Source organism: Callithrix jacchus, chromosome 5 (genome assembly GCF_049354715.1).
Source record: "Callithrix jacchus isolate 240 chromosome 5, calJac240_pri, whole genome shotgun sequence".
Classification (NCBI taxonomy): domain Eukaryota; kingdom Metazoa; phylum Chordata; class Mammalia; order Primates; family Cebidae; genus Callithrix; species Callithrix jacchus.
The window spans coordinates 134330982-134355706 of record NC_133506.1 but is presented as its reverse complement, the minus strand read 5'-3'; the positions used below and the strand labels follow the sequence as shown (position 1 = coordinate 134355706).

The 24725-nt window shown below is 49.8% G+C and overlaps 1 protein-coding gene and 1 pseudogene across 7 annotated transcripts in view; one reads left to right on the top strand and one right to left on the bottom strand.

The window, feature by feature from the left end:
* The window catches only part of DNAH17 (dynein axonemal heavy chain 17), a 161427-nt gene that overhangs the window by 9936 nt on the left and 126766 nt on the right, over window positions 1–24725 (top strand). For 6 of the 7 annotated variants that reach the window (XR_013536049.1, XM_035301936.3, XM_035301933.3 and 3 more), the window contains 7 exons: window positions 614–781; window positions 1059–1175; window positions 9305–9570; window positions 10594–10789; window positions 13364–13510; window positions 22190–22298; window positions 23055–23158. Coding sequence is in view for 6 of the 7 variants with exons in the window: in XM_035301936.3 (XP_035157827.3) it covers window positions 614–781; window positions 1059–1175; window positions 9305–9570; window positions 10594–10789; window positions 13364–13510; window positions 22190–22298; window positions 23055–23158 (1107 nt within the window). In the remaining variant the exon portion in view is untranslated. The remainder of the gene's footprint in view (window positions 1–613; window positions 782–1058; window positions 1176–9304; window positions 9571–10593; window positions 10790–13363; window positions 13511–22189; window positions 22299–23054; window positions 23159–24725) is intronic. The other variant, XM_078374786.1, reaches the window with a different exon arrangement.
* LOC118154396 (5S ribosomal RNA) lies at window positions 4066–4184 on the bottom strand (annotated as a pseudogene).

Below are 24725 nucleotides of genomic sequence, written 5' to 3'. Positions count from 1 at the left end.
AGCGAACCGGATGGGCTTGAACGTGACTAAAGCAAGCACAAGCAGTGCAGATGGGAGACGGGGCCTCTGGGAAGGAACTCATTGCTATGGGCCAAAATAGTCAGGGAGTGCTTCAGGGAGAGGGGGCATGACCCACACCTGTGACAAAGCGGAATTTCTGCATGCATGTCCATCCCGGCATCCCGCTTTCCTCTTGATCACCTTCAGGACGTGGCTCTCTGTGTGGGATGATCTTCCAGGGAGCGGGAAATTTAACGCTTAGCAAGAGCGTCCGAAATCTTGCGGCACCGTTCTACCTGCTTCCCACAGCGGAGAAAACGGAAGTCCCAGCAAAGTGTGATTGACTTAGAGATGTGTTACGGCCAGTCTAGGGTCAGGACGGGATCCCAAACTTCATCCTCTCCAGCTCCTCCTCCTCCACACCTCATAGATAATTTACAGAACCCTTAAAGAACAACACAGACACAGAACCTGTCTTCCCACCCCCACGATGGTGTCTTCTGGGGACATTTTGTTCCCCAGTTCCTCCTGGCTAGGGTCTGAGCTAGTTGTGTAACTGGACCCGTGAGTTTGCTTGTGAGGACGAATTGACTGTGTTTCTCTCCTCCACTAGGAACTCTATAAAACAGCAATTGAGTTTCTGAAGCTGGAGAAAATCGAGCTTGGGGGCGTGCGTGGGAACCTCCTCGGGAACCTGGTGACCCAGATCTACGACGAGGTCTTTGAGCTGGTGAAGGTTTTTGCCAACTGCAAATACGATCCCTTGGACCCTGGAGACTCGGTAGGTCTCAGGCAGGGATGGATGAACTGGGCTCCCGGAGAACAGCACCCACCTCAGTGCCAGCTTAGGGGAGTGGTGGATGTGCCTAAGGAGTAGGGAGGGTACCAGGTGATCCCAATGCTTGGAACACCATGAGGAGCGGTCCCTGTGAAAGTGAGCACGTATATTCAGCTGCAGCTCAGTCCCAAGTCATCTTGGCAGGGACAGGGGCTGCAGAGGGTGCTCATGGCTTGCTCTGAATGCTGATTACAAGGCTGATGTTTCCATTTGCTTTTAGAGTTTTGACCATGATTATGCCAATTTTGAGATCAAAATCCAAGACCTGGATAGGAGGCTGGCCACGATCTTTTGCCAAGCGTTTGATGACTGCTGCTCTATCGAGTCCTCTGCAAAGGTAAGCGTGAGGTGGGGACTCGGGTGACACGGAGGCCAGCACTGCGGCGCCAGATTCATGCTGAGAACGATGGAGACCATCTCCTCCTCTCCACAGAGAACTGATGCCCAGGGAGGGAGGGTCCCTGCTCCTGTGCCTTGGAGCCAGTCAGCAGTGCACACCTGGTGTGGGTCCTGATGCTTCTTACTGCCACGTCTTAGAGGAAGAGGAGCAAGTGAGCATGAGGCGGCATTCTTTCACGGATGCTTCTTGTGCTCACTAAGAAAAAGGGGGCCGTTTATTCTCGATTCAGTTTTCCCTCTATTTGAAAGGAGTAGGAGTCACAGAGGCAAAGTTGCTGTGAAGTTTTGGTCCACTGAGGTGAATTTACACAGTGGCTTCATGTGTTCAGGCCACAGTGGCAAACTGCTGTAGACCTGTGGCTTAAACAACAGACATTTCATTTCTCTCAGTTCTGGAGGGTAGGAAGTCCAGCAGACTCTGGGGTCTGGGGAGGGTCTACCTCTGTCGCTGGACCATCATCATTTCATTTGGTCCTTACATGGCCGAAGGGGCAAGGGAGGTCTCTGGGGTCTCTATTTAGTTTTCGTTTTATGATTGTTTGCTTTTTCTTTAGACAGAGCCTTGCTCTGTAGCCCAGGCTGGAGTGCGGTGGTGCAATCTCAGCTCCCTGCAACCTCTGCCTCCTAGATTCAAACAATTCTCCTGCCTCAGCCTCCCTAATAGCTAGAATTACAGGCACCTGCCACCACACCCAGCTACTTTTTGCATGTTTACTAGAGACAGGGTTTTGCCATGTAGGGCTGGTCTCAAACTCCTGACCTTACATGATCTGCCTGACTTGGCCTTCCAAGGTGCTGGGATTATAGGCATCAGCCACCATGCCTGACCTAGTTTAAGTTTTTGTGGAGACAAGGTTTTGTCTTGGCCTCTCGAAATGCTGGGATTATCGAACAAGGCTCCCTGCCTTGGCCTCCCAAAGTGCTTGGATTACAGATGTGGGCCACTGTGCCTGGCCTTGTATTTTTTATTTTGGTAGGAACAGCGTTTCGCCATGTTGCCAGGGCTCATCTCAGACTCTTGGACTTGAGTAATCCACCCACCTCATCGTGGAATTACAGGGCCCTCATCCTCTTCATAAGGTCCTACCCTCATGACCAAATCACCTCCCAAAAGCAATTCTTTTTTATTTTGAGACAAAGTCTTGCTCTGTCACCCAGGCTGCAGTGCAATGGTGTGATCTCAGCTCAATGCCATCTCCACCTCTCAGGTTCAAGTGATTCTCCTGCCTCAGCCTCCTGAGTAGCTGGGATTACAGGCGTGCACCACCACGCCCAGCTCACTTTTGTATTTTTAATAGAGACAAGGTTTCACCATGTTGGCCAGGCTGGTCTCAAACTCCTGACCTTGTGATCTGCCCACCTCGGCCTCTCAAAGTGTTGGGATTACAGGCGTGAGCCACTGCGTCTGGCCAGACCCCACTTTCTAATGTCATCACCTTGGGGGTGAGGATTTCAACACATGAACTGGGGGGCGGGGGGACAAAAACACCGAGTCCAAACTCTAAGGGGAAGGGAGAAATGCCACACTGTTCTTGGGAGTTGTCTCTGGGTCACGGGCTAAGGCTACTATTTGTACTCTTCTGAGACCTCCAAGTTGTGTGCCTTAAGCGGACAGCACGTTATCATTAGAAAAAAAGAAATGATCCTATGAAAAAAGCATTTTAACAAATAGATCATAGAAAAGAGCTAAAACCTCTAGAAAACAGGCCAGGTGCGATGGCTCACGCCTGTAATCCCAGCACTTTGGGAGGCTGAGGAGGGCAGATCACCTGAGCTCAGGAGTTTGAAACCAGCCTGGCCAACATGGTGAAACCCTGTCTCTACTAAAAACATAAAAAATTAGCCAGACATGGTGGTGTGCTCCTGTAGTCCCAGCTACTCAGGAGGCGGAGGTTATGGTGAACCAAAATTGCGCCATTGCACTCCAGCCTGGGCAGCAGAGCTGTCTCAAAATACAAAAATCCAACAATCCCCCAGAAAACATCAATTTAGGAGAAATACAAATGGGGAATACATACATATGTTCTAGGTGTGACTTCACAAGTACTTAGAAAAATGCAAGCTGTGAAACAGCAGTGGCCATTGTCTGCAGTCAAGTTGGTGAGGGTGGCGGGAAGCTAGACATTGTCATCACCGCATCACCAAGCTCCTGGGGTGGCCGCTGTGCAGTGCCAAACGCCAGCACACTAATTGGCAGAGAGAACATTTCATGGAGCAGCTTGGGATGCTCACACACAGAGCGTACCCCTCCCTGCGGGCAGACCTCTCAGCCTGCTTTCCCCAGGATTGTCCAGTTTTGAAGCTGGAATTCCCACGTCTTGGGATTGCTCTTGGGCCCCGGCAAATGCGGACCTTCACCCTGCCGTCAGAGGTGAACGAGAGCAGAAAGTCCGTCTGGAATGAAATGCCTAACTGGCATCAGCCTCTGCATTTGTTTTATATTGTTGCCATAACAAACCACAGACTGAGGCCAGCAAGGTGGCTCACGCCTGTAATCCCAGCACTTTGGGAAGATGCAGTGGGCGAATCTCTTGAGGACAGGAGTTCAAGACCAGCCTGGCCAACATGATGAAACCTTGTCTCTACTAAAAATATAACAGTTAGCTGGGCATGGTGGTATTCACCTGTAATTTCAGCTACTTGGGAGGCTGAGGTAGGAGAATTGCTTGAACCCGGGAGGCAAAGTTTGCAGTGAGCTGAGATCATGTCACTGCTCTCCAGTCTGGGCAACAGAGCAAGACTGTCTCAAAATAACAAACAAAAAAATCACAGACTTTGTGGCTTAAACCATAAAATTGTGTTACCTTACAGTTTTTGTTTTTTTTTTAAGCCTACAGCACCTAGTATTCCAAGGTGGTCTCCCATCCAATTACTAACCAGGCCTGACCCTGCTTAGCTTCCAAGATCAGATGAGATCAGGCACATTCAGGGTGGTATGGCTGTAGACTCTCCCCCCTCCCCCCCCACCCCATAGATCAGAAGCTAAACTGCAGATCTTGCCCAGACGACACCAGGTGTCAGCAGCCTGGGCTCCTTTCTGGATACTCTAGGATAGAATCCATCTCTTCTCTCTTCTCTTTCTCTTTTTGAGACAAGAGTCTTGCTCTGTTGCCCAGGCTGGAGAGCAGTGAAGCGATTACAGCTCACTGCAGCCTCGACCTCCCAGGCTCAAGTGATCATCCCACCTTGGCCACCCTAGTTGCTGGGACCACATGCAGGTGCCACCACGAATGCCCAGGCTGGTCTTGAACTCATGGCCTCAAGGGATCCCCCTACCTTGGCCTCCCAAAGTGCTGGGATTACAGGCCTGAGCCACCACGCCTGGCCTAGATTCCATTTTCTTGTCCTTTTAGGGGACTGGCAGAATTAAGTTCCTTGCTGTTGTAGGACTGGGGTATGTGTTCCCTGTGTCCTCACTGGCTCGAACCTAAGGACCATTATCAGCTTCTAGAGGCTGCTCCAAATCCTTAACTCATGGGCCCCTTCATCCATCTTTATAGGGGCCAGTTGAGCCCCTCCGGTCCTGGAACCTCTCCTGCCTCTACTCTCATTGCTACTCTGACTGACTCTTCTGCCTCCCTCTTCCACTTTGAAGGGTTGTTGTGATTAGACTGAGCCTGTGTGGACAGCCTAGAGTTCTGGGCTTGACTGTTTCCAGGGCCCTGACCTGAACCCATGGCTAGACCAGCTCCCATGACTGTGAAGGCGATCGGGTTGGCCAGGGCAGCCTGGGGGTGTGTCATCTTTCAGAAGGATGTCAGGGCTGAGACCCCTGAGGACAAAGATTCTCCCCCACAAATGTCAGGAGGGAGGTTCTCTTCGCCTTTTGAACGTTCTTGCAAAAATGCAAATACAAGGGAATTTGAAGCTCTGCAGATGTAAGGATCACCTACATCTTGGATGGAGTTAGTGTTCCAGGCAGAATATCAATGAATGCAAATTAATACAGCACCTCCTTGCTGTTGTTGAAACAATTATTCAATTATACCCGTTAAAGCCAGGTGAGGCTGACTTGATTCATACCTTACTCATGATTTATACCATCGCAATAGAGGCAGGCATAGGGAGAGAAAAACACAGCACAGGCAGTAGGAATTTCTAGCGGAAGAGCTGAGCTCGGGTCAGTAGATGGAAAATTACTTAGAGGTGATGTCAGGGGTTGGGGATTTCTGGCTAAACCCACTTCAGGATTCTTGCTGGAGTAAGGTTAGGGTAATCAGACATGCCCTGTGGGATGGTGGAGGATGGAGAACCTGATGAGAATCTCTGGTCAAACAAAGAATTGTTGCCAGTGTTCCCTTCCTCGGAGGGCTCTTCCCTGGAAGCTGCATCCCTGGTTGCAGGGTCCTCACTTTCTTCCTTCCACGCCAATGCCCCGGGCTGGTCTCTTCAGCAGCTGCCTGCCTTCCCTTCTCAGCACCTCCCTCGCATTCAGTTGTGTACTGATGCTGTGTGTTGTCTTCCCAACTAGAATGTAAACTCCCTGAGGGCAGGCACCGGATTTGAGTTCCCTGAGAACTAAGCCTAGCACAGGGCAGCGCTTCTGAGTGTTTCCTGCAGTGCAGAACTGGCTCTCGCCAAGGGAGGCTGGTGGTTGTGGATGTTATCGGGGTGGTTTAGGTCCAGGGTGAGCCTTCCACGTGGAGCCTCTGAAGGATAACACAAAAGCGTTAGGCTGCGCCAGTGCAGAAGGGTCCCGGTGGAGCCAATCCTTTCATTTGGAAACCTCACATATGGGACTCCAGAATTAAAGATGGGGCACTGGCGCATGGGCCGGGCAGGTAGGCAGCTGGCTTCTGCGGCTCCTGCTCCCCTAACACCAGCTCCACGGGAGGTGCTGTGAACTCCCTGCTGCTGTGCGATGAGGAAAATCAGAAAAATGAAGTAAGTGGTCCCCCGGCCAGGGCGGGATGAGTCTCCTGAGTCTCATTGGCCCCAAAGCCACATGGAGATTTCAAACCCTACATCTAGTTTAGAATGACTGGAAGAGCAGATAAGGACCAGCGCATGGGTCTGGGCTGAGCCTCCACCGGACTTCACTGGGGGATCCAGCGGTGGGGAGGGAGCTGGGTTGAGGAGTTCCACTTCGCCAGCCCTTGGGGGCCCTAGGCCCCTAGGCCCCTACCCTGTGAGGAGCAGGGGGTCCTGGAAGAAACCCAATTCCCACCTCTGCAGAACCAGCCAGGGAGGAACAAATGCAGTCATCCTGCCCCAGGCTTTATTTCCCCCCACACCTGTTAGGGTCAAGAGAGGCTTTTGTGCTCTAAAAGAATGAATTTCTTTAAAAATGTTAACTGTATGTTTATGCTCAATTCATAACAAAGAAGAGGCAAGGGAGAAAGAACTCTGGTGACCCATTTCCATCTCCGCCCTTCTGTGTTTCTCTTTGACCTGAGAACATGCCCCCTGATTTGCCAGCCCTGTGCTCCAATTAGGTCTAATTAGCCCTGTGCTCTAATTCTCCCTCCTGTCCCTTCCATCCCCTGCCCATTCCCAAGTTAGTTCCCATTGTTGGCAACGCACATGCAGCCAGGACGTTCTAGAGCGATTTTCCACATGAGCTCCTCTTGCCAGTAAATAGAATTTGCTTCCTTTCTAGAAGTCATTAAGCCAAAAACTACATAAACATGAAAGGCAGGAGAGAGAAATGGGAAGAGAGAGAGAGAGAGAGAAAAAAACAAAATGCCGGGACAGGATGGTCATAAACCATTTAGAGGAACTTTTTTTTTCTTCCAATTGTCCCATGTCAGTTCTTTGAAGAAATGAAGCTGTTGACCGCATAGGTCATCAGGCGACCGTTGAGGAAGGGGGTCCAGCGTTTCTATGTCTGCCTGAGAGTCCACATCTGTTCCATTTGCACAACCCACAGTACAAGTAGGTCCAAGGGTGACAATTCTTTCCTAAGCCCAGGAGAAATCAGAATTTGGGTAAGGAAGATTTGAACAATTTTGAAAAATGCAATTAATGTAAAAATAGCCACAATTGGCCGGGCATGGTGGCTCACGCCTGTAATCCCAGCACTTTAGGAGGCTGAGGCAGTTGGATCACGAGGTCGAGAGATCGAGATCATCCTGGCCAATATGGTAAAACCCCATCTCTACTAAAAATACAAAATTAGCTAGCCATGGTGGTGCGAACACCTGTAATCCCAGCTGCTCGGGAGGCTGAGGCAGGAGAATCGCTTGAACCCGGAAGGCGGAGGTTGCAGTGAGCCGAGATCACGCCACTGCACTCCAGCCTGGGCGACAGAGAGAGACATCATCTCAAAACAACAACAATAACAAAAAGAACGCTGCAATCTTGCATTTGGGAAATCAGTGCTTTTTGGTGCCTGAAAAACTTCCCTTTCTTCGCAGTCATGTTTTGGTCTTTGCTCCAGTGGCCATTTCTAGGGACAGTGGTCACATTTCTCAGACCAAAGTCTGGGGCGAGTCTGAGACTTGGGCTCACTGCGGCAGGTCTGGGCCCCGCTGGCCACAGGTTATGGCAGCCCCGGGAAACTCACGAGGATTTCCCACTCAGACCCAGCACTTGGGGACCCTGTGTCCTGTGAGATTGTCTTCCCTCTCTTCGTTCCCCCACCCACTTTGACCCCCAGAGCTTTTTCAGAGCAAAGCACATTTCCTGATGGTGGTTTTCCTGCCTGAGCTGCCCCCAAGAGGGTCAGTGCTCCTCCTAAGAGGAACAGTTCTTGTCAACTATTTCTCCATTGATTTTTTTTTTTTTTTTTTTTTTTTTGAGACGGAGTTTTGCTGTGTTGCCCAGGCTAGAGTGCAATCTCCGCTCACTGCAACCTCTGCCTCTGGGGTTCAAGTGTTTCTCCTGCCTCAGCCTCCCGAGTAGATGGGATTACAGGCATGCACCACCACACCCAGCTAATTTTTTGTATTTTTAGTAAAGACGGGGTTTCACCATGTTGGTCAAGCTGGTCTCAGAATCCTGACCTCGTGATCCACCTGCCTCGGCCTCCCAAAGGGCTGGGATGACAGGTGTGAGCCACCGCGCCCGGCCTCTTCATGTATCTTTGGAAGCCCAGGTATATAAATGCAATATTATGGCTACTTTGAAATTGTTTATGCTGGGCATGGTAGCTCACACCTGTCATCCCAGCACTTTGGGAGGCTGAGGCGTGTGGATCATGAGGTCAAGTGATCGAGACCAGCCTTTCCAACATGGCGAAACCCCATCTCTACTAAAAATACAAAAAATTAGCTGGGCTTGGTGGTGGATGCCTATAATCCCAGCTACTTGGGAGGCTGAAGCAGGAGAATCACTTGAACCCAGAAGGCGGAGGTTGCAGTGAACCGAGATTGTGCCACTGCACTCCAGCCTGGGCAACAGTGAGACTCCGTCTCAAAAAAAAAAATATTGTTTAATTGTAGTTGTTTTGGGGTTCTTTTTTTTTTTTTTTCTTCTGGAGACAGAGTCTTTTTTTTTTTTTCTTCTGGAGACAGAGTCTCTGTTGTCCAGGCTGGAGTGCAATGGTGCAATCTTGGCTCACTGCAGCCTTGACCTCTGGGGCTCAAGTAATCCACCCACCTCAGCCCTCCTGAGTAGCTGGAATTATAAGCACATACCCAAAAGAATACAAAAAAATGGACCCAATTAATTTTGTATATTCTTTGTGTTTTTTTTGGTACAAACAGGATTTTGCTATGTTGCCAGGCTGGTCTTGAACTCCTGGGCTCAAGTGATCCTTCTACCTCGGCCTCCCAAAGTGTTAGGATTATAGGTGTGAGCCATGGTGCCAAGCCTATTTTTTCATTGTGTAAATCTTACTTACCAGAATTCTGATTTCTCCTGGGCTTAGAAAAAACTCTTGTAGCCCTTGGACCTGTTTGAACTGTGGGATTATAAGCCAAGTATTTGGGGACTCGGACTAAGTCAGTGGGAAAAGCACAGAGGCATCCACTGAGCCTGCTGACACACACAGCAAGGTTCCGATGGGTTTTGTTTTGGCAAAGCACAGGTTCTCTTGCTCCAAAAGGAGCCCGTTCTGTCCACGGCCACAGGCTGGGGAAGGGAAGGGGACTCTGGTGAAGAAGTCTCCTTCTCCTTTCTCCCCAGCTCCTGTACATGTGTGGGGGCCTCCTGGAGCGGCCCCTGATTCTCACTGAGATGGTGCTCAGGTATTCAGTCATGCTGGAGCTGTTTGACGCTGAGCTGGACAACGCCAAGATCTTGTATGATGCCCAGATGGCGGCCTCTGAGGAGGGGAACATCCCCCCCATCCATAAAAACATGCCTCCTGTGGCCGGCCAGCTCAAGTGGAGCCTGGAGCTGCAGGAGAGGCTGGAGGTGTCCATGAAACACCTGAAGTACATCGAGCACCCGTGAGTCCCAGCCCTGGCCAGGGGCAGGTGGGGCCAGACACCCTGCCTCCATGGTGTGGGAGAGGGAGAGAAGATGTTCCAGCCCTGGGCTGCGCCACCCCTCCTGTCCACCAAACCGTTACCTCCCTTTTCCCCTTTGGAGAAAAGGCCATGGGGAGGATAGGCTACTCTGCTTTGGCCTTCTTGGGTGTGAGATGTCACCTGGACATCCAGACAGAGGTGATGGGTGGGCAGGTGGATACGGAAGTCCGGAAGTCATGAGACAGGCTGGGGTTGGGGATGTAAATGTGGGAGCATCCATGCATAGATGGTACTTGTAGGCGTGACACTGGGTGATATCCCACCTCATTCAGTTGAGCAAAAGCCCGGAAGAGACCCCATCCGATCTGCCCTCCTACCCTGAATGCCTTCTTGATGGGAGCGCCCAGGGTCAACCTGGCTGATTCCCCTGAGCACTTGCCCATCAGCCTGGTAGATGTGAAGACCACCCAGGCAGGAACAGGCCGAGGCTGTGTATGCAGTCGGCTGAGGTACTATGGCGTGTACTTGGCCGAGGCTCCTGGACAGCCAGGGACTGAGGAGGCTTCGTGGGGGACGCAGGGATGGCTGCTGGGGAGCCCCGGCTGGAGGCCTCGGCCTGGGGAGGCCGGTGCAGCCGACCAGGAGTGGGGCTTGTCTTCCAGTCGTTTGGGGGGAATATTTGCTTTCATCTGGTTGGCCCCAGGTTGAAAGGGAGAGCAAAAGTTGTAGCGGGCACAGCCCTCACTCGTCCAGGGCTGCCTGTGGGGAGCTGGGTGCTGCGTGGGCTCTGTTTTGGCCTCCTGGGCCGGTGGCTGCAGACTGCAGGTCAGAGTTCTGTTTGAACATTTGCTCTGGCCACTGCTTGTTTGGTTTTTCAGTCTGTGAGCTTTGAGTCAATGAATGGCCGGCCGTTTCGGCACCACAGATCAGGCAGCAGCCATGAGACGCGTAGGAGAGGCCCCCCGATGTCCAGTGGGGCCCCACCTTCCCGCTCAATTCCAGGGTCATGTCCGGTGTGGAGGCCAAGCTGATATATGAGAAGTATGATGAGATGATGGAGCTGCTGAGGCGCCACCGTGAGAAGGTCTACCAGCAGTGGGTGGTGGGCGTGGACCAGGACTGCCACTTCAACCTGGGGCAGCCGCTGATTCTGCGGGACGCTGCCAGCAACCTCATCCATGTCAACTTCAGCAAAGCGGTGGGTGCCAGGAGTGGGGACCGTGTCACAGGCTCCCCCTGGGAGCTGGGGGAGGGGCTGCTAAGGCCCCCTCAGCACAGAGTTATGGAGGTCGATGTTTATATCATGGTTAGCCAAAAGCTTTACTTCCTTTTCTTTCGTTCTTTATTTTTTTGAGATGGAGTCTTGCTCTGTTGCCCAAGTTGGAGTGCCGTGGTGCTATCTGGCTCACCGCAACCTCTGCCTCCTGGGTTCAAGCGATTCTCCTGTCTCTGCCTCTTGAGTTGCTAGAATTACAGGCACCTGCCACTATGCCCAGCTAATTTTTGTATTTTTAGTAGAGACCGGGTTTCTCCATGTTGGACAGACTGGTCACAAACTCCTGATCTCAGGTGATCCACCCGCCTTGGCCTCTCAAAGTGCTGGCATGACAGGTGTGAGCCGCCACGCCCAGCCCTAAAGCTTTACTTTCTAAGTATGTCCAGGGTGTTTTTAAGACACGAGGCAAAGCAGGAGCATCTTTGACAAGAGCTTCAATGAGTGTCTTCAATGAAAGTGTTCCTGAGGAAACATCGTTTTGAAATTGAAAAAAAAAAAGTTTGCCGAATCTAGACAAATGCACTGGCTGGTCAAGGCAGGCACGCTGGGGAGAATCCACGCTCGTGGGCCGTGGGCTGTGGGTTCCATGGATAAAACCCAGAAAGTTCAGACAGAGGATGGAACAGAATTCCTACAAGCACTGCCCCTAGAGCTGCCCAGTCTGCAGCCGGGAGGGCAGGGAAACCAGAGATGTGGTTCTTTGGAAATCTTCCCATTCACTAAAATTCATTCTTTAATTCTCTGAATACTGAGTACCTACTGTGTGTCTGTGCTTGGGATAAATTCATGAGCCAGAGAGCCAGAGATCTCTGTCTGTCTTGCCCTCCTGGCACTGACCTCCTAGCAGGGGGTGGGAAGGATGATCAGTTAGCATTCATGGGGAGCTGAGTGTATAATACAGTAGAAGGTGGAATGAGTTCTGCTGAAGGAAGGGCGGGGTAGGGGTGGAGCGGGGTAAGAAGATCAGTAGAGCTGGTGGAAGGGGCAGGTACAATCCTAGATGTGAGCAGAGACTTGTGGGAGGTCAGAATGCCACCAAGCAGAGAGGGAGGAGACAGCCTTGGAGCAGAGTCCACAGCTGAAGCCAAGGCCAGGAGCAGCAAGGAGGCCAGTAGGGCAGGGGAGTGGGCAGAGGGGAGGTCACAGGAGAGGAGGTGACAGGTGACAAGGAAGGGCCCCATGGACCACAGAGGGACTTGGGGTTTGGTTTGAGCAAGATGGCACCCACCACAGGGTTTCAGGCAGAGTCGTGCCTCTATTAGGTTTCTGTTTGTAAGGGATCCCTCTCCATGCTGTGCGGTACGTAGATCGAAGGGAGCTGGGGCTGTGGGAAAGAGCAGGAAAATCAGTTAAGAGCCTCTTGCCACAATCCAGGCAAGAGATGACAGCTAGGAGGTGGGGACTGGAACCAGAGTGGCAGCAGTGAAGATGGTGATGAATGACTGGACTTGATCATAGTGCCATGGAGACTCCTGGTGGGTTGGAAATGGAACATGATTGGAAGAAGGGAGTCAGCCCCAGGGTTTTGGGATCAGGTGACTAGAAGGGGAGAACTGCCATCAGCCAAGAGGGCAGCTGGAGGTGGAAGGTGGGGCAGGCCACGGGGGAGGATGAGCTACTCTGCTTTGGCCTTGTTGGGTGTGAGATGTCACCTGGACATCCAGACAGAGGAGCTGAGTAGACAGGTGGAAGTCTGGAAGTCACGAGGTTGGGCTTGGAGACATAAATGTAGGAGCCATCCACACATAGATGGTACTTGTAGGCGTGACACTGGGTGACATCCCATTTCATTCTGTGGCGATGACAGATGGGCTGGCTGGTCAAGGCAGCCATGACATTGGATGACATCACACCTCATTCAACTGAGAGTCAATTGAGAAGGACCAAGCTCTGTGGCTCCCCATCATGGACATCTTGAGATGATCGAAAGAGACTAATAATGGTGACCAGGCATGTCTAGTGTCCTGGAAGCCAGGAGGACACTGTGTACCCAGGAGGAAAGGGTGTCCGCTGCTGGGGGATCCCATGAGATGAGGCCCAAGACTTGACCCGTGGATTCCGCAGCTGGGAGGTTGTCTCAACTTTGAGAATAGCTTTGCAGGCAGTAGTACTGCTGGAAGGGATGTCTCTGTTGTTGATCTCTTGAGTCATAACTGGCTGGGAGGAGAGAGAGGAGAGAAGGTCAGATCCTAGGGAGAACACAAGAAAAGCCCTGAAGTCTTACTCCAAACCATCTGCGGGTAGTGGGGAGGAGAGGACAGAGATAAGAAAATTAGGATGATGTCATCCACCCATGAGGGTGCTGTTAGTGCTTTTTAGCTCTGTATCAGCCATCAGGGTGAAAATGTCCTGGTCCTGCCCGCATCCCTGCCTCCCACCCACTTTGAGGTCCCTCAGGCTGTCAGAACATCCCAGGAGCAGACGCTCATGTCTGTTGAACACTGCACCGTTGATGTGACCTGCTCACATGTTCTTTGATCTTCATTCGTCATTCAGTTGGTAGCAGTTCTGAGAGAAGTCAAGTATTTGAATTTCCAGCAACAAAAAGAGATTCCAGATAGTGCGGAGAGTCTGTTCTCAGAGAACGAAACCTTCCGGAAGTTTGTGGGCAACTTGGAACTCGTCGTTGGCTGGTATAATGAGGTGAGTTGGTGCTTTGTTTTTTTTTTTTTTTTGGCCAAGTTTTAGTTTTTGTTTATAACTTATGCTAGTGTAAGATCTCTAAGTGGAGCAGAGCGAAATGAGTGTCTTTTAATATTCACACGTGGTTCAAGCCTCTCTTCATTATCCATGCAAACAGCAGCAAAGATAGTGATGACCCACAGCAGCTGGTGATGGGTATGTTATTCCTCCTGGACTTTGGCTTATGTTACATGATTTTTTTTTTTTAAGACAGTCTCACTCTGTCTCCCAGGCCGGAGTACAGTGGCACAATCTCAGCTCACTGTAACCGCTGCCTCCTGAATTCAAGCAATTCTCCTGACTCAGCCTCCTGAGTAGCTGGGATTACAGGCGAGCACCACCACACCCAGCTGGTGATGGTAAAAATACAAATAATTTTTTGGGAATGATCCAAGATGGCCGATCAATAACAGCTCAGGATTGCAGCTCTCAGTCAAAGCGCAGAGAACTTGAGGACGCCACACTTTCAGACAAATTCTGGTCGCTCACGGAGCAGAAGATCCCCAGTGGAAGAACCACACGGGCCGCCAGCGTGACTCTTGTGGCTGGCGCAGCGGCTTCGCCGGCATCTCGGTGCAGCAGCTCTCGGAGCAGAGTAAACAGGGCCAGCTCCCCTTCTGACCGAGGTTTGGAGGACCCACATGGGTCCCCAGCACGACTCCTGAGACCGGCACAGCGGCTGTGACGGCACCTCAGCGCGGCAGCTCTAGGAACAGAGTAAACGAGACTGGTTCCCCTTCTGACCGAGGTTTGGAGCCCAGGGAAGGCAGAGTCACCCATTATGGACACAAGAAGGAAGCCAGACAGGAGAATCCTGGGCAGAAAAGCACCATCAGTCTTAACGCCGCTGCTCTGGCCCTGGGAACGAACAACTTGGACGTCCAATCAAGAGACCTAATCTGAAAGTTGGTAATTTCAAAGACGACAGGAGGATAAATTTACAATGATGGGAAGAAACCAGCGTAAAAAGGCTGAGAATACTCAAAATCAGAATGCCTCTCCCTCTAAAGATGATCACAGTTCCACATCAACAATGGAACAAGGCTTGATGGAGAAAGAGCTCATCCCAATGACAGAATCACTCTTCAAGGAATGGATAATAAGAAACTTCTGTGAGTTAAAAGAACATGTTGTAGCCCAACGTAAAGAAACTGGGAACTTTGAAAAAAGGTTTGACGAAATCCTATTGAGAATAGACAACTTAGAGAGGAATATAAGTGAATTAATGGAACTGAAGAATACAATACAGGAACTCCGAGAAGTATGCACAGGTTTAAACACTCGAATTGTTCAAGCAGAAGAAAGGATAACAGAGGTCAAAGTCCAACTTAATGAAAGAAAACAAGAAGACAAGATTAGAGATAAAAGGATAAAAAGGAATGAGCAAAGTCTCCAAGAAATGTGGGACTATGTGAAAAGACCAAATTTACGTTTGATAGGTGTACCTGAATGCGACGGAGAGAATGAATCCAAGCTGGAAAATACCCTTCAGGATATTATTCAGGAAAATTTTCCTGAACTAGCAAAGCAGGTCAATATTCAACCCCAGGTAATACAGAGAACACCACAAAGATATTCCTCAAGAAGAGCAATCCCAAGGCACATAATTGTTAGATTCATCAGGGTTGACACGAAGGAGAAAATACTAAGGGCAGCCAGAGAGAAAGGTCAGGTTACCCACAAAGGCAAGCCTATCAGACTTAGAGCAGATCTCTCAGCAGAAACTCTACAGGCCAGAAGAGAGTGGGGGCCAATATTCAACATCCTCAAAGAACAGAATCTTCAGCCCAAAATTTCATATCCAGCCAAACTAAGCTTCACAACTGAAGAAAAAATAAAATCTTTTATGAACAAGCAAACTCAGAGATTTTATTACCACCAGGCCTGCTTTACAAGAGCTTCTGAAAGAGGCATTACACACAGAAAGAAACAACCAGTATTAGCCTTACTAAAAATATACCAAAAAGTAAAGAGCACCAACATAAAGAAGAATTTACACCAACAAATGGATAAAACAGCCAGTCAACATCAAATGGCAGTAACCCTAAATTTAAATCGACTAAATCCCCCAATCAAAAGACACAGCCAAAAACCCAACGGCATGTTACATCCAGACCTGTTTCACATGCAAGGATACACAAAGACTCAAAACAAAGGGATGGAGAAAGATTTACCAACCAAATGGAGAGCATAAATAAATAAATAAATAAATAAATAGCAGGAGTTGCAATTCTCGTAGCAGATAAAATAGATTTTAAAGCAACAAAGATATAGTGGTAAAAGGATCAATGCAACAACAAGAGCTAACGATCCTAATACCCAGATACGAGACTTAGATTCAATGAGACAGAAAATTAATAAGGATATCAAGGACTCGAACTCAGATCCGGAACAAGTAAACTTAATAAATATTTATAGAGCTCTCCACTTCAAATACATAAAATATACATTCTTGTCAATATTACATCACACTTACTCATAGGTTTAAATGAAACATTGATTGGCCATTATTAATACCCATTTTTTTTTTCAGAATAAAGCAATATTTCCGTTCACCCTCCCTCTCTTCCTCTTTCTTTCTCTCCTTTACTCATTTTTTTTTCTTTCCTTCTCTCAAAAAAAGAAATCAACTTGCAAACCTCTAGATCCAGGTCAGCAATGTCTCTCTCATTGCTTGAATTCCTTCCTTCCCTTCCCTCCCTCCCTCCCTCCCTCCCTCCCCTCCCTCCCTCCCTCCCTCCCTCCCCCCCGCCCTCCCCCCCGCCCCTTCCTCCCTTCCTTTCTTCCTCCCTTCCTCCTTCCCTCCCTAAAAAAAAAAAATAATAATACAAATAATTTTTTATTTTTGGTAGAGACAGGGTTTTACCACATTGGCCAGGCTACTCTTGAACTCCTGACCCCAGGTGATCTGCCTGCCTTGGCCTCCCAAAGTGCTGGGATTACAGATGTGAGCCGCTGTGCCTGGCCAATTACATGATTCTTTATAGATCCCTTTATCCTCCTGAATATATTTTGGATAATATTAAAGTCATTCAACATTGCTTCCATGATTTCCATTAAAGTGAGGAGGACAGGATGGGCATTTCCTGGAATCCAGAATAGCATTATCACAAGGAAGCTGTGTGCGAGGGGCTGGAAGGTGGCGCTCCCCGGTTCAAGAACTTCTTTTGTCTTGACTCCTGACATCCATCTGATCTAGGGACTTGACACAGTAATCACAAGAGGCTGATTGTGGAAGAACTTCCCCGTAATTCTTGGAGGTGGGGGGTGGTCCCATCTAGCAACACAGAGCTTGTTCAGAGCGTCTCCTTGCTGGCACGAGAGCCTGGAAACCGAGTGAGGAACCAGAGGGAATAACCTCATCCGTGTTCTTTTTTGTCTGTTTGCTTCCACTCGGCCAATTATTTCGAGTTAATCCACATTGCCGCATGCAGCGGTGTTCTTCTTTTTAAATCTCTGAGTCAGTTTTACGGTGGAGAAGCAATGTGTTGTATGGGTGTAGCACTATTTATCCGTTCCTCTGTTGATGGACACGTGGGTTGTTTTCAGTTTTGGCTTTTACAAGTAACGCTGCTGAAGACATCCCTGTGCAATCAGAAGGGGCCCGGGGCCCGGAGAGTGTGGCCGTGGGGCTCAGTGAGCAGCCACTGGGCCTGTTTTCCTTCTACACACCCTTTCTTATGGACTCCTCTCATAGATCCTGGGAAAGGTGACCATTTGTACCACACAACCTTGACCCCACTCCAAGCTGCAGCAGAGCAGGGCCAACGTGGACACTGTTCATTTCCTGTTGCTGCTGTAACGAATCACCACAAACTGAGTGGCTTCAAATAGCACATACTTCTTGCCCTCTAGTTCTGGAGGTCAGAAGTCCTGAATCTGTTTCATTCTGCTGGAGACAAGGCATCAGCTGGGTGCCTCCTCCTGGAGGGTCAAGGGGATATCTGTTTCCTGGTCTTTTCCAGCGTCAAGAGGGTACACCTTCCTGGGCTCATGACTATTTTATTAGTCAGTTCTCCAGAGAAACAGAACCAGTGAGATAGATAGATGGAGGGAGGAAGGGAAGGAGGGAGGGAGGAAGGGATAGATAGGTAGATAGGTAGATAGGCAAGCAGGTAGATGTATATGGACGGATGAATGGATAGATAGCTATAGATGGATGGATAGACAGATACAGATATAGACATGTCTATTTGGAGATTTATCGTGAGGAATTGCCTCATGCAGTTGTGGAGGTTAAGAAGTCTTACAGCCTGGCGTCTGCAAGTTGGAAACTTGGGAGAGTAGGTGGTATCACTCACCCTGAGTCCAAAGCCTGAGAACCAGGGGAACTGATGGTGTAAATCGCAGCCCAAAGGCCGAAGAAGATGAGATGGCCCAGCTCAGGCCACGAGGCGGAAACAAAGCCATGAATTCTTGTCTCCTCCACCTTTTGTTCTGTTCAGACCCTCAGTGATTGGACGAGACCCACCCATGTTGGTCTGCTTTCCTGAGGCCACCAATTCCAAGGCTATCTCATCCAGAAACACCCTCACGCGCACCCCAGCAACCATGTTCAATCTGGGCACCCTGTGGCGCAGTACTGTTGACAGAATCAATCCTCGTGGCCATATTATTTCGTGTTCGAAGCGCACCACTCCAGCTTCTGCTTCCGTCATCACACTGATGCCTTCTCTTTTGACCTTCTTGCCTACCTTTTTTTTTTTAGACAGTCTTGCTCTGTCACCCAGGCTAGAGTGTGGTGGTGTGATCTTGGCTCACTACCACCTCCACCTCCTGGGTTCAAGTGATTCTTCTGCCTCAGCCTCCCGAGTAGCTGGGATTACCAGTGTCCATGACCATGCCCTGCTAATTTTTGTATTTTTAGTACAGATGGGGTTTTACCATGTTGGCCAGGCTGGTCTCGAACTCCTGACCTCAGGCAATCCGCCCACCATGGCCTCCCAAAGTGCTGGCATTACAGGTGTGAGCCACGGTGCCTGGCTTTGCCTCCCTCTTACAAGAATTCTTGAGATTGCCTTTGGCCTCCCTGGCCAATCCTGTGCACCCACATATTCAGCCCCCATCAAGATCCTGAGACAATCACCCCTGCGAAGTCTCTTTGCCATGTAAGGTTATGGTCACAGCTTCCAGGGATCAGAGTGTGGACATCTTTGGGAGCCATAATTTCTCCTCCTGTAGACCTAATCCAACAGGGGCCAACGAGATTCCCTCTCTTTCAAATCATGGGAATTTGGAATTGGGGCCCAGAGAGGATGCATCAGTCAGATGCTGGTGAGCACAGGAGTGAATTGTACAGTCAGCCTCAGCCTCATCCACACCAGAGCCATGGAGGAGCAGAAAAACACAAGTGAGCAGGAATGCAGGCTGCAAGAGGAATGGGGTAGGTGGCCTGAGAGGTGCGGGTAAGGGACAGACCCCAAGGGATGGAGGAGGAGCCCTCACGTGAGCTTTCTAACATGGGCTGTTGAGCAGTAATCAGCAGGCTAGTTTAAATGGATCTCACCCGCATCAGCTGTGTTCACTCTGGCAATTAGAGTCATGATATTTAGCTGCTTTTCTGGGCTAGTTACAGTGAGACAGTACGTTGCGCTCCTGAGTATCTGTGTAAGTTGTGGGCAAACCCGAAGCCCAGGATTCACACAGGCAGAAGCACTCTGCTCCCCAGCAGCCCCAGCAGGGCTCCCTGGATTCTGATCACCAGGCAGCCCTACTATCTTTATCCACGGTCCATTCATTAGAAACACTATGCCTTTTTCCAGCTGGCTAATGAGTTCACATTCTCTGTAGGGACATGGATGAATCTGAAAACCATCATTCTCAGCAAACTGACACAACAAGCAAATACTGCATGTTTGCACTCATAGGCGGGTGTTGAACAATAAGAGCATGAACACAGGAAGGGGAGCATCACTCACTGGGGTCTGTTGGTCGGGGGAGCTAGGGGAGGGACAGCTGTGGGTGGGGAGGTTGGGAAGGGATAATGTGGGGAGAAATGTCAGATATAGGTGACGGGGTGATGGAGGCATCAAACCACCTTGCCATGTGTGTACCTATGCAACAATCCTGCATGATCTGCACATGTACCCCAGAACCTAAAGTACAGTTTTAAATTCCATCTAAAGAGCTCCCTTCATGGACTTCAGGTGAGGTAGGAACACCGTGATTTAGTCAGTCACACGCTAAAGAGGTGTGTTCTGAGATTCTCTCACGTAGGGTGTAGTCTCAGAGCAAAGCTCCGTGATTGGGAAGAGGCCACTGTCCTTGTCATTAACAACCCAACCCTGTGGGCAGAATCCTGCTACCCGTCCCCTTGCTTTGTAATCTTGTCGATGCATCCTTGTCTTCCGTCTGGTTTTCAGCCAGTGACTGCCCTTACACTCCATTTCTCTGCCCTACCTATTCTAAAAGTTAACGGTCAGAAAACATTAGAACGCATGGGTGTGGGTGCGCTGTTTAACGTATCAAAGTGGGCCAGGCGCAGTGGTTCATCACTGTCATCCCAGCACTTTGGGAGGCTGAGGCAGGTGGATCGCTTGAGGTCAGGAGTTTGAGACCAGCCTGACCAACACGGTGAAACCCCACCTCTACTAAAAATACAAACTTAGCTGGGCATGGTGGTGGGCCCCTGTAGTCCCAGCTACCCAGGAAGCTGAGACAGAAAAATCGTTTTAACCTGGGAGGCAGAGATTGCAGTGAGCTAAGGTCATGCCACTGCACTCCAGCATGGGTGGCAGATTGAGACTCCGTCTCAAAAAAAAAAGTACCAAAATGTATGTAAAGAATGATTGTGAAAGACAGATCGTCAGCGTGTAGTTCGTGCTTCTGATTCCATACTACACGTAGCCGCGTCCTGAAGTTGTAAAACAGGCGTTGCTTGCTACAGTAGATTCCTGGGCTCAAGTGGTGCTTTGTATTTAAGGGAATCATTTATAAAAACTCCCTTGTTTGTTCTGTTCTGTAAATTCAGGTTTTCAAGCGTTAATTTCTTAGAGTTGTGCAAACTGCATTAAAACTCTATAGAGCCTATACTGTTTTTATCTTATTTTATTTTATTTTGGGGACAGAGTCTCTGTTGCCAGGCTGGAGTGCAGTGGTGCGATCTTGGTTCACTGCAACCTCTACCTCCTGGGTTCAAGCGATTCTTGTGCCTCAGCCTCCCGAGTAGGTGGGATTACAGGCGCACACCACCACACAGGGCTAATTTTTGTATTTTTAGAAGAGACAAGATTTCACCATGTTGGCCAGGTTGGTGTTGAACTCCTGTGATCCGCCAGCCTTGGCCACCCAAAGTGAGAACCCACACTACTGTTACACTGATCCGTTAATGACTTGAATAGCTTCTCTGCAGCTCCTGGGTTTTCTGTTGCATAACTAGACTTCGGGCTTTAGGCTGGGCACCGCTGATGCACACCTGTAATCCGAGGACTTTGGGAAACTGAGGTGGGAAGATGGCTTGAGCTCAGGAGTTTGAGACCTGCCTGGGCAACATAGCAAGACTCCATCTGTACATTTTATAAAATAGAAAAAAAGATTTTGAGCTTTAGATTCATGGCCAGGGGAAAGGGTCCGAGCCCAGAAATGCTCAGTGATCCGTGTGTATTTCTGTGGCTTAGAATCATAAAAAGAAACCAAATACAAAAAGTTTGGGATTATATACCAAGGACTTATATATTAAAAGTAATGGTAAAGATGGCAATTACTTTCGCACCAACCTGTACATAGTTAATTCCTAATTAGCCATGGTATAGGCTAGAAAGAGATAGGAATACTGTAACATAAAAACAGTAACCGTGTACATAAATCCTCAGTGATAGAAGTCATTCTAAAAGTTGGAGTGTCCTGAAATATGATTTCCAAACAAAAAACATTAATCATCATTGGCTTGGTTGGTGTATTAGGCTGTTATTATATTGCTGTAAAGAAATAACTGACTCCTATAATCCCAGCACTTTGGGAGGGTGAGGTGGGCGGATCACTTGAGGTCAGGAGTTCAAGACCAGCCTAGCCAACATGGTGAAACCCCGTGTCTACTAAAAGTACAAAAATTAGCCAGGTGTGGTGGCGAGTGCCTATAGTCCCAGTTACTGGGGAGGCTGAGGTAGGAGAATTGCTTGAACCTGGGAGGCAGAGGGTGCAGTGAGCCGAGATCACATCATTGCACTTGAGCCTGGGTAACAGAGCAAGACTTTATCTGAAGAAAAAAAAAATAAGACTGGGTAATTTATAAAGAAAAGAGTTTTAACTGGCTCATGGCTCTGCAGGCTGCGCAGGAGCATAGTAGCTTCTGTTTCTGAGGGGACCTCAGGAAACTTGGAGGGTGGCAGAAGGGGAAGGGGAAGCAGGAGCCAGGATCGAGAGAGGTGGGGGAGGCGCTACCCACGTTGAAAAACCAGATTGCACGAGAACTCATTTGCAATCCCAAGGACGGCATCGGGGTGGTGCTGAACGATTCGCGAGGTCATCGTCCCCGCCATCCAGTCACCTCCCATGAGGCCCCACCTCCAAACCTGAGGATCATAATTCAACGTGAGACCTGAGTGGGGTCTCCAGTTGGTACTGAGGAGTAAAAGTCCTTATCAGAGAACAATTTAACATCTGGTTGGGTTCAGAACAAAACCTGTAACCTCTGTTTTGCAGATAAAGACTACAGGGAAGGCAGTAGAGTATCTACTAATCAAGTCAGAATTGGAAGCAATCGATGTCAAATTATCGCGCGCTGAAACGACATTATTCTGGAATGGCGAAGGTGCGGCACGTGGGCGGGGGGGTACATTCCTCCCGCCTCATGTTAAACTTGGGGGCCCGACCTGCCCAGCATCTGTCCCCAAACACTGCTGGAGTGACCACTTCTGCCTCCTGGCTGCATGGATCTGCTTTATGAGGGGGCTAAAGGAGAGTTACTTCCACCTGCTCGCCCAGGCCAACAAAAGCCCATTTGTGTCATTTACAAATGGAATCAGGCAAAGACTCCCTGGGTTCCAAGGGGTTCCAACGCCCGGGGGTTCCAAAATTCCCAGACTGGGCTTGCTGGAGGCCCGGTTTCCGCTGCAGGTTTACGGAGCACGCACAGAGTGTGCACAGCTGGTGAGCAGAGCTAGTGCACATCTCAGCTAACTCGGGGCAGGTGTCAGGAAAGTAGAAGGAAGTGTAGCCACGAGTTTCCTTCTTCCCTTCATTCCACCACTGGAGAAGGCAGAAGACCCCTGGCTCCACCTCTCATGCTCCCAGAGGTGGAAGCTTTTAACATGAGGAGTTTGGGGCTCCTACGTGGGGTGAAGGGGCCATGTATTGTCCAAACCCTATGTCCAAAGGGACACTACTACATTTGTGATTCCTTGCCATTTCATTTCAGAGAATGCTCAACGATTTCTTCTGGGAATCATGTTCCAGAATAGGAGTATTTTCCCAGGGCTTTGTAACGATGCGTGTTAAGCCAACCCAGGAAAAGTGTTTATCCTGCTGAATTGTTCATTTGTGAGATTCCTTTATGCTTCCATTGTAGGTGTGTTTCAATACATTCAGGAGATGCGAGAAATTCTGCACAACCTGCAGAGCAGGATGCAAAAAGCGAAACAAAATATAGAAGGAATTTCCCAGGCTATGCAGGTAAGCAAGGGGCGGAGCAAAGAGCAGGGCTCTGAGGGGCCTGGGGCTGCCCTGGAGCAAGCCAGGCTGTGAAGAGAGGCCATGGAAAGTGCTGTGATGTGTGGTGGAGTGGGGGTGGGGGCACTGGGAGCCGCTGTGCCCTGCTCTCCACTGGTAGGATATTGGAGTGGTCCCAGGGTACAAAGAGCCCAGTTGCTCTGTGGGATTCAGTTCTGCTCCACTCTGCTGAGCTCTGCAAGGCCCTCTCTGTGCCAGGCCAGTGCCAGGAGTAAGGGGTGCAAAGAGATCCACCAAGACTCACCCCTACTGGGAACAAGTCCATTGCTGAGTACAGAAGTGGGACAGTTGTAATTCGAGCCCCTTCCAGAGCCCCGGGGGAAATCCTTTGCTGGCCTTCTCGGTGATCTGGTCTGTCTGTCATGCTCTAATTTGCAAAAACACTTGCAGCAATATCGCCCAAAGGAAGTTTTAAGAAATTTCTCCTCTTGTTAATTTGCAACGTCTACTATGGAACTCTCTTTCTTTCCTTCTTTTTGTTGGAGACAGAGTCTCATTCTGTTGCAGCTGGAATGCAGTGGCGCCATCTTGGCTCACTGCAACCTCTGCCTCCTGGGTTCAAGTGATCCTTGTGTCTCAGCTTCCCCAGTAGCTGGGACTAGAGGTGTGCACTACTATGCTCAGCTAATTTTTTCTATTTTTAGTAGAGATGGAGTTCCATCATGTTGCCCAGGGCGATCTCAAACTCCTGAGCTCAGGCAATTTGCCTGCTTTGGCTTCCCAAAGTGGTAGGATTACAGGTGTGAGCTTCTGCGCCTGGCAAACTCATGGTAATTTCAGCACTTCTGTAAAGCTCTCATCTCCAAATTCCATTGCATTCTGAGGTGTGGGGGTCAGGGCCCCTACACATAGATTTGGGGGGCACAGTTCAGCCCCTGCCAGCCCTGCCTCCTGTCCACCAGTGCTGGAGAGGCTGGTGACGCTCTGGGTCCTTCCTTTGTGAGCCTGTTCTGTCTGTGGTGTGTGGAGTTTTTCGTTATCTTTAGGGTCCGGAAAATGTCACCAAGGTGTCCAGACGTGTGCCTCCTTGTGTTAATGTTCCCTGGGCATCATGATGTTCTTCCAGCCTGGTGACAGCGTTGGCTCGCCAGTTCATGGGCATGGTGTCACTCCTCCTCCCCCTCCTCCCCCTCCACCTCCCCGTCTGCTGTGGAGCACAGACCGTCTCCCCAGCATCTCTGGTCTGGGAGCCAGGTGTCTCATCTGTCTCTGCATGTGTGGCTTCTCCGTCTCTCCACTTTGTTTCATGCCGAGGGGTTTCTGTCCTTTCCATCGCTGGCAGTGCTCACTCAGCCTCCTCTGTGACTGTTCTCTCTCTCCTCTACGGAGCTGTTAAATCCAGAAACCAGATCCTTCAAACCCCACGGGCTTCTGAATCTTTGGTAGGGGCCGCAGCAGGTGCAGGGTCTCAGAGGGTTGGCTGCAGGCTCTTGTCAGTGGGCAGCGAGCAGGAGATGGGAGCAGGACCACTCTGGAGGCAGATCCTGTGGAGATTCCTGCCACTGCTGAG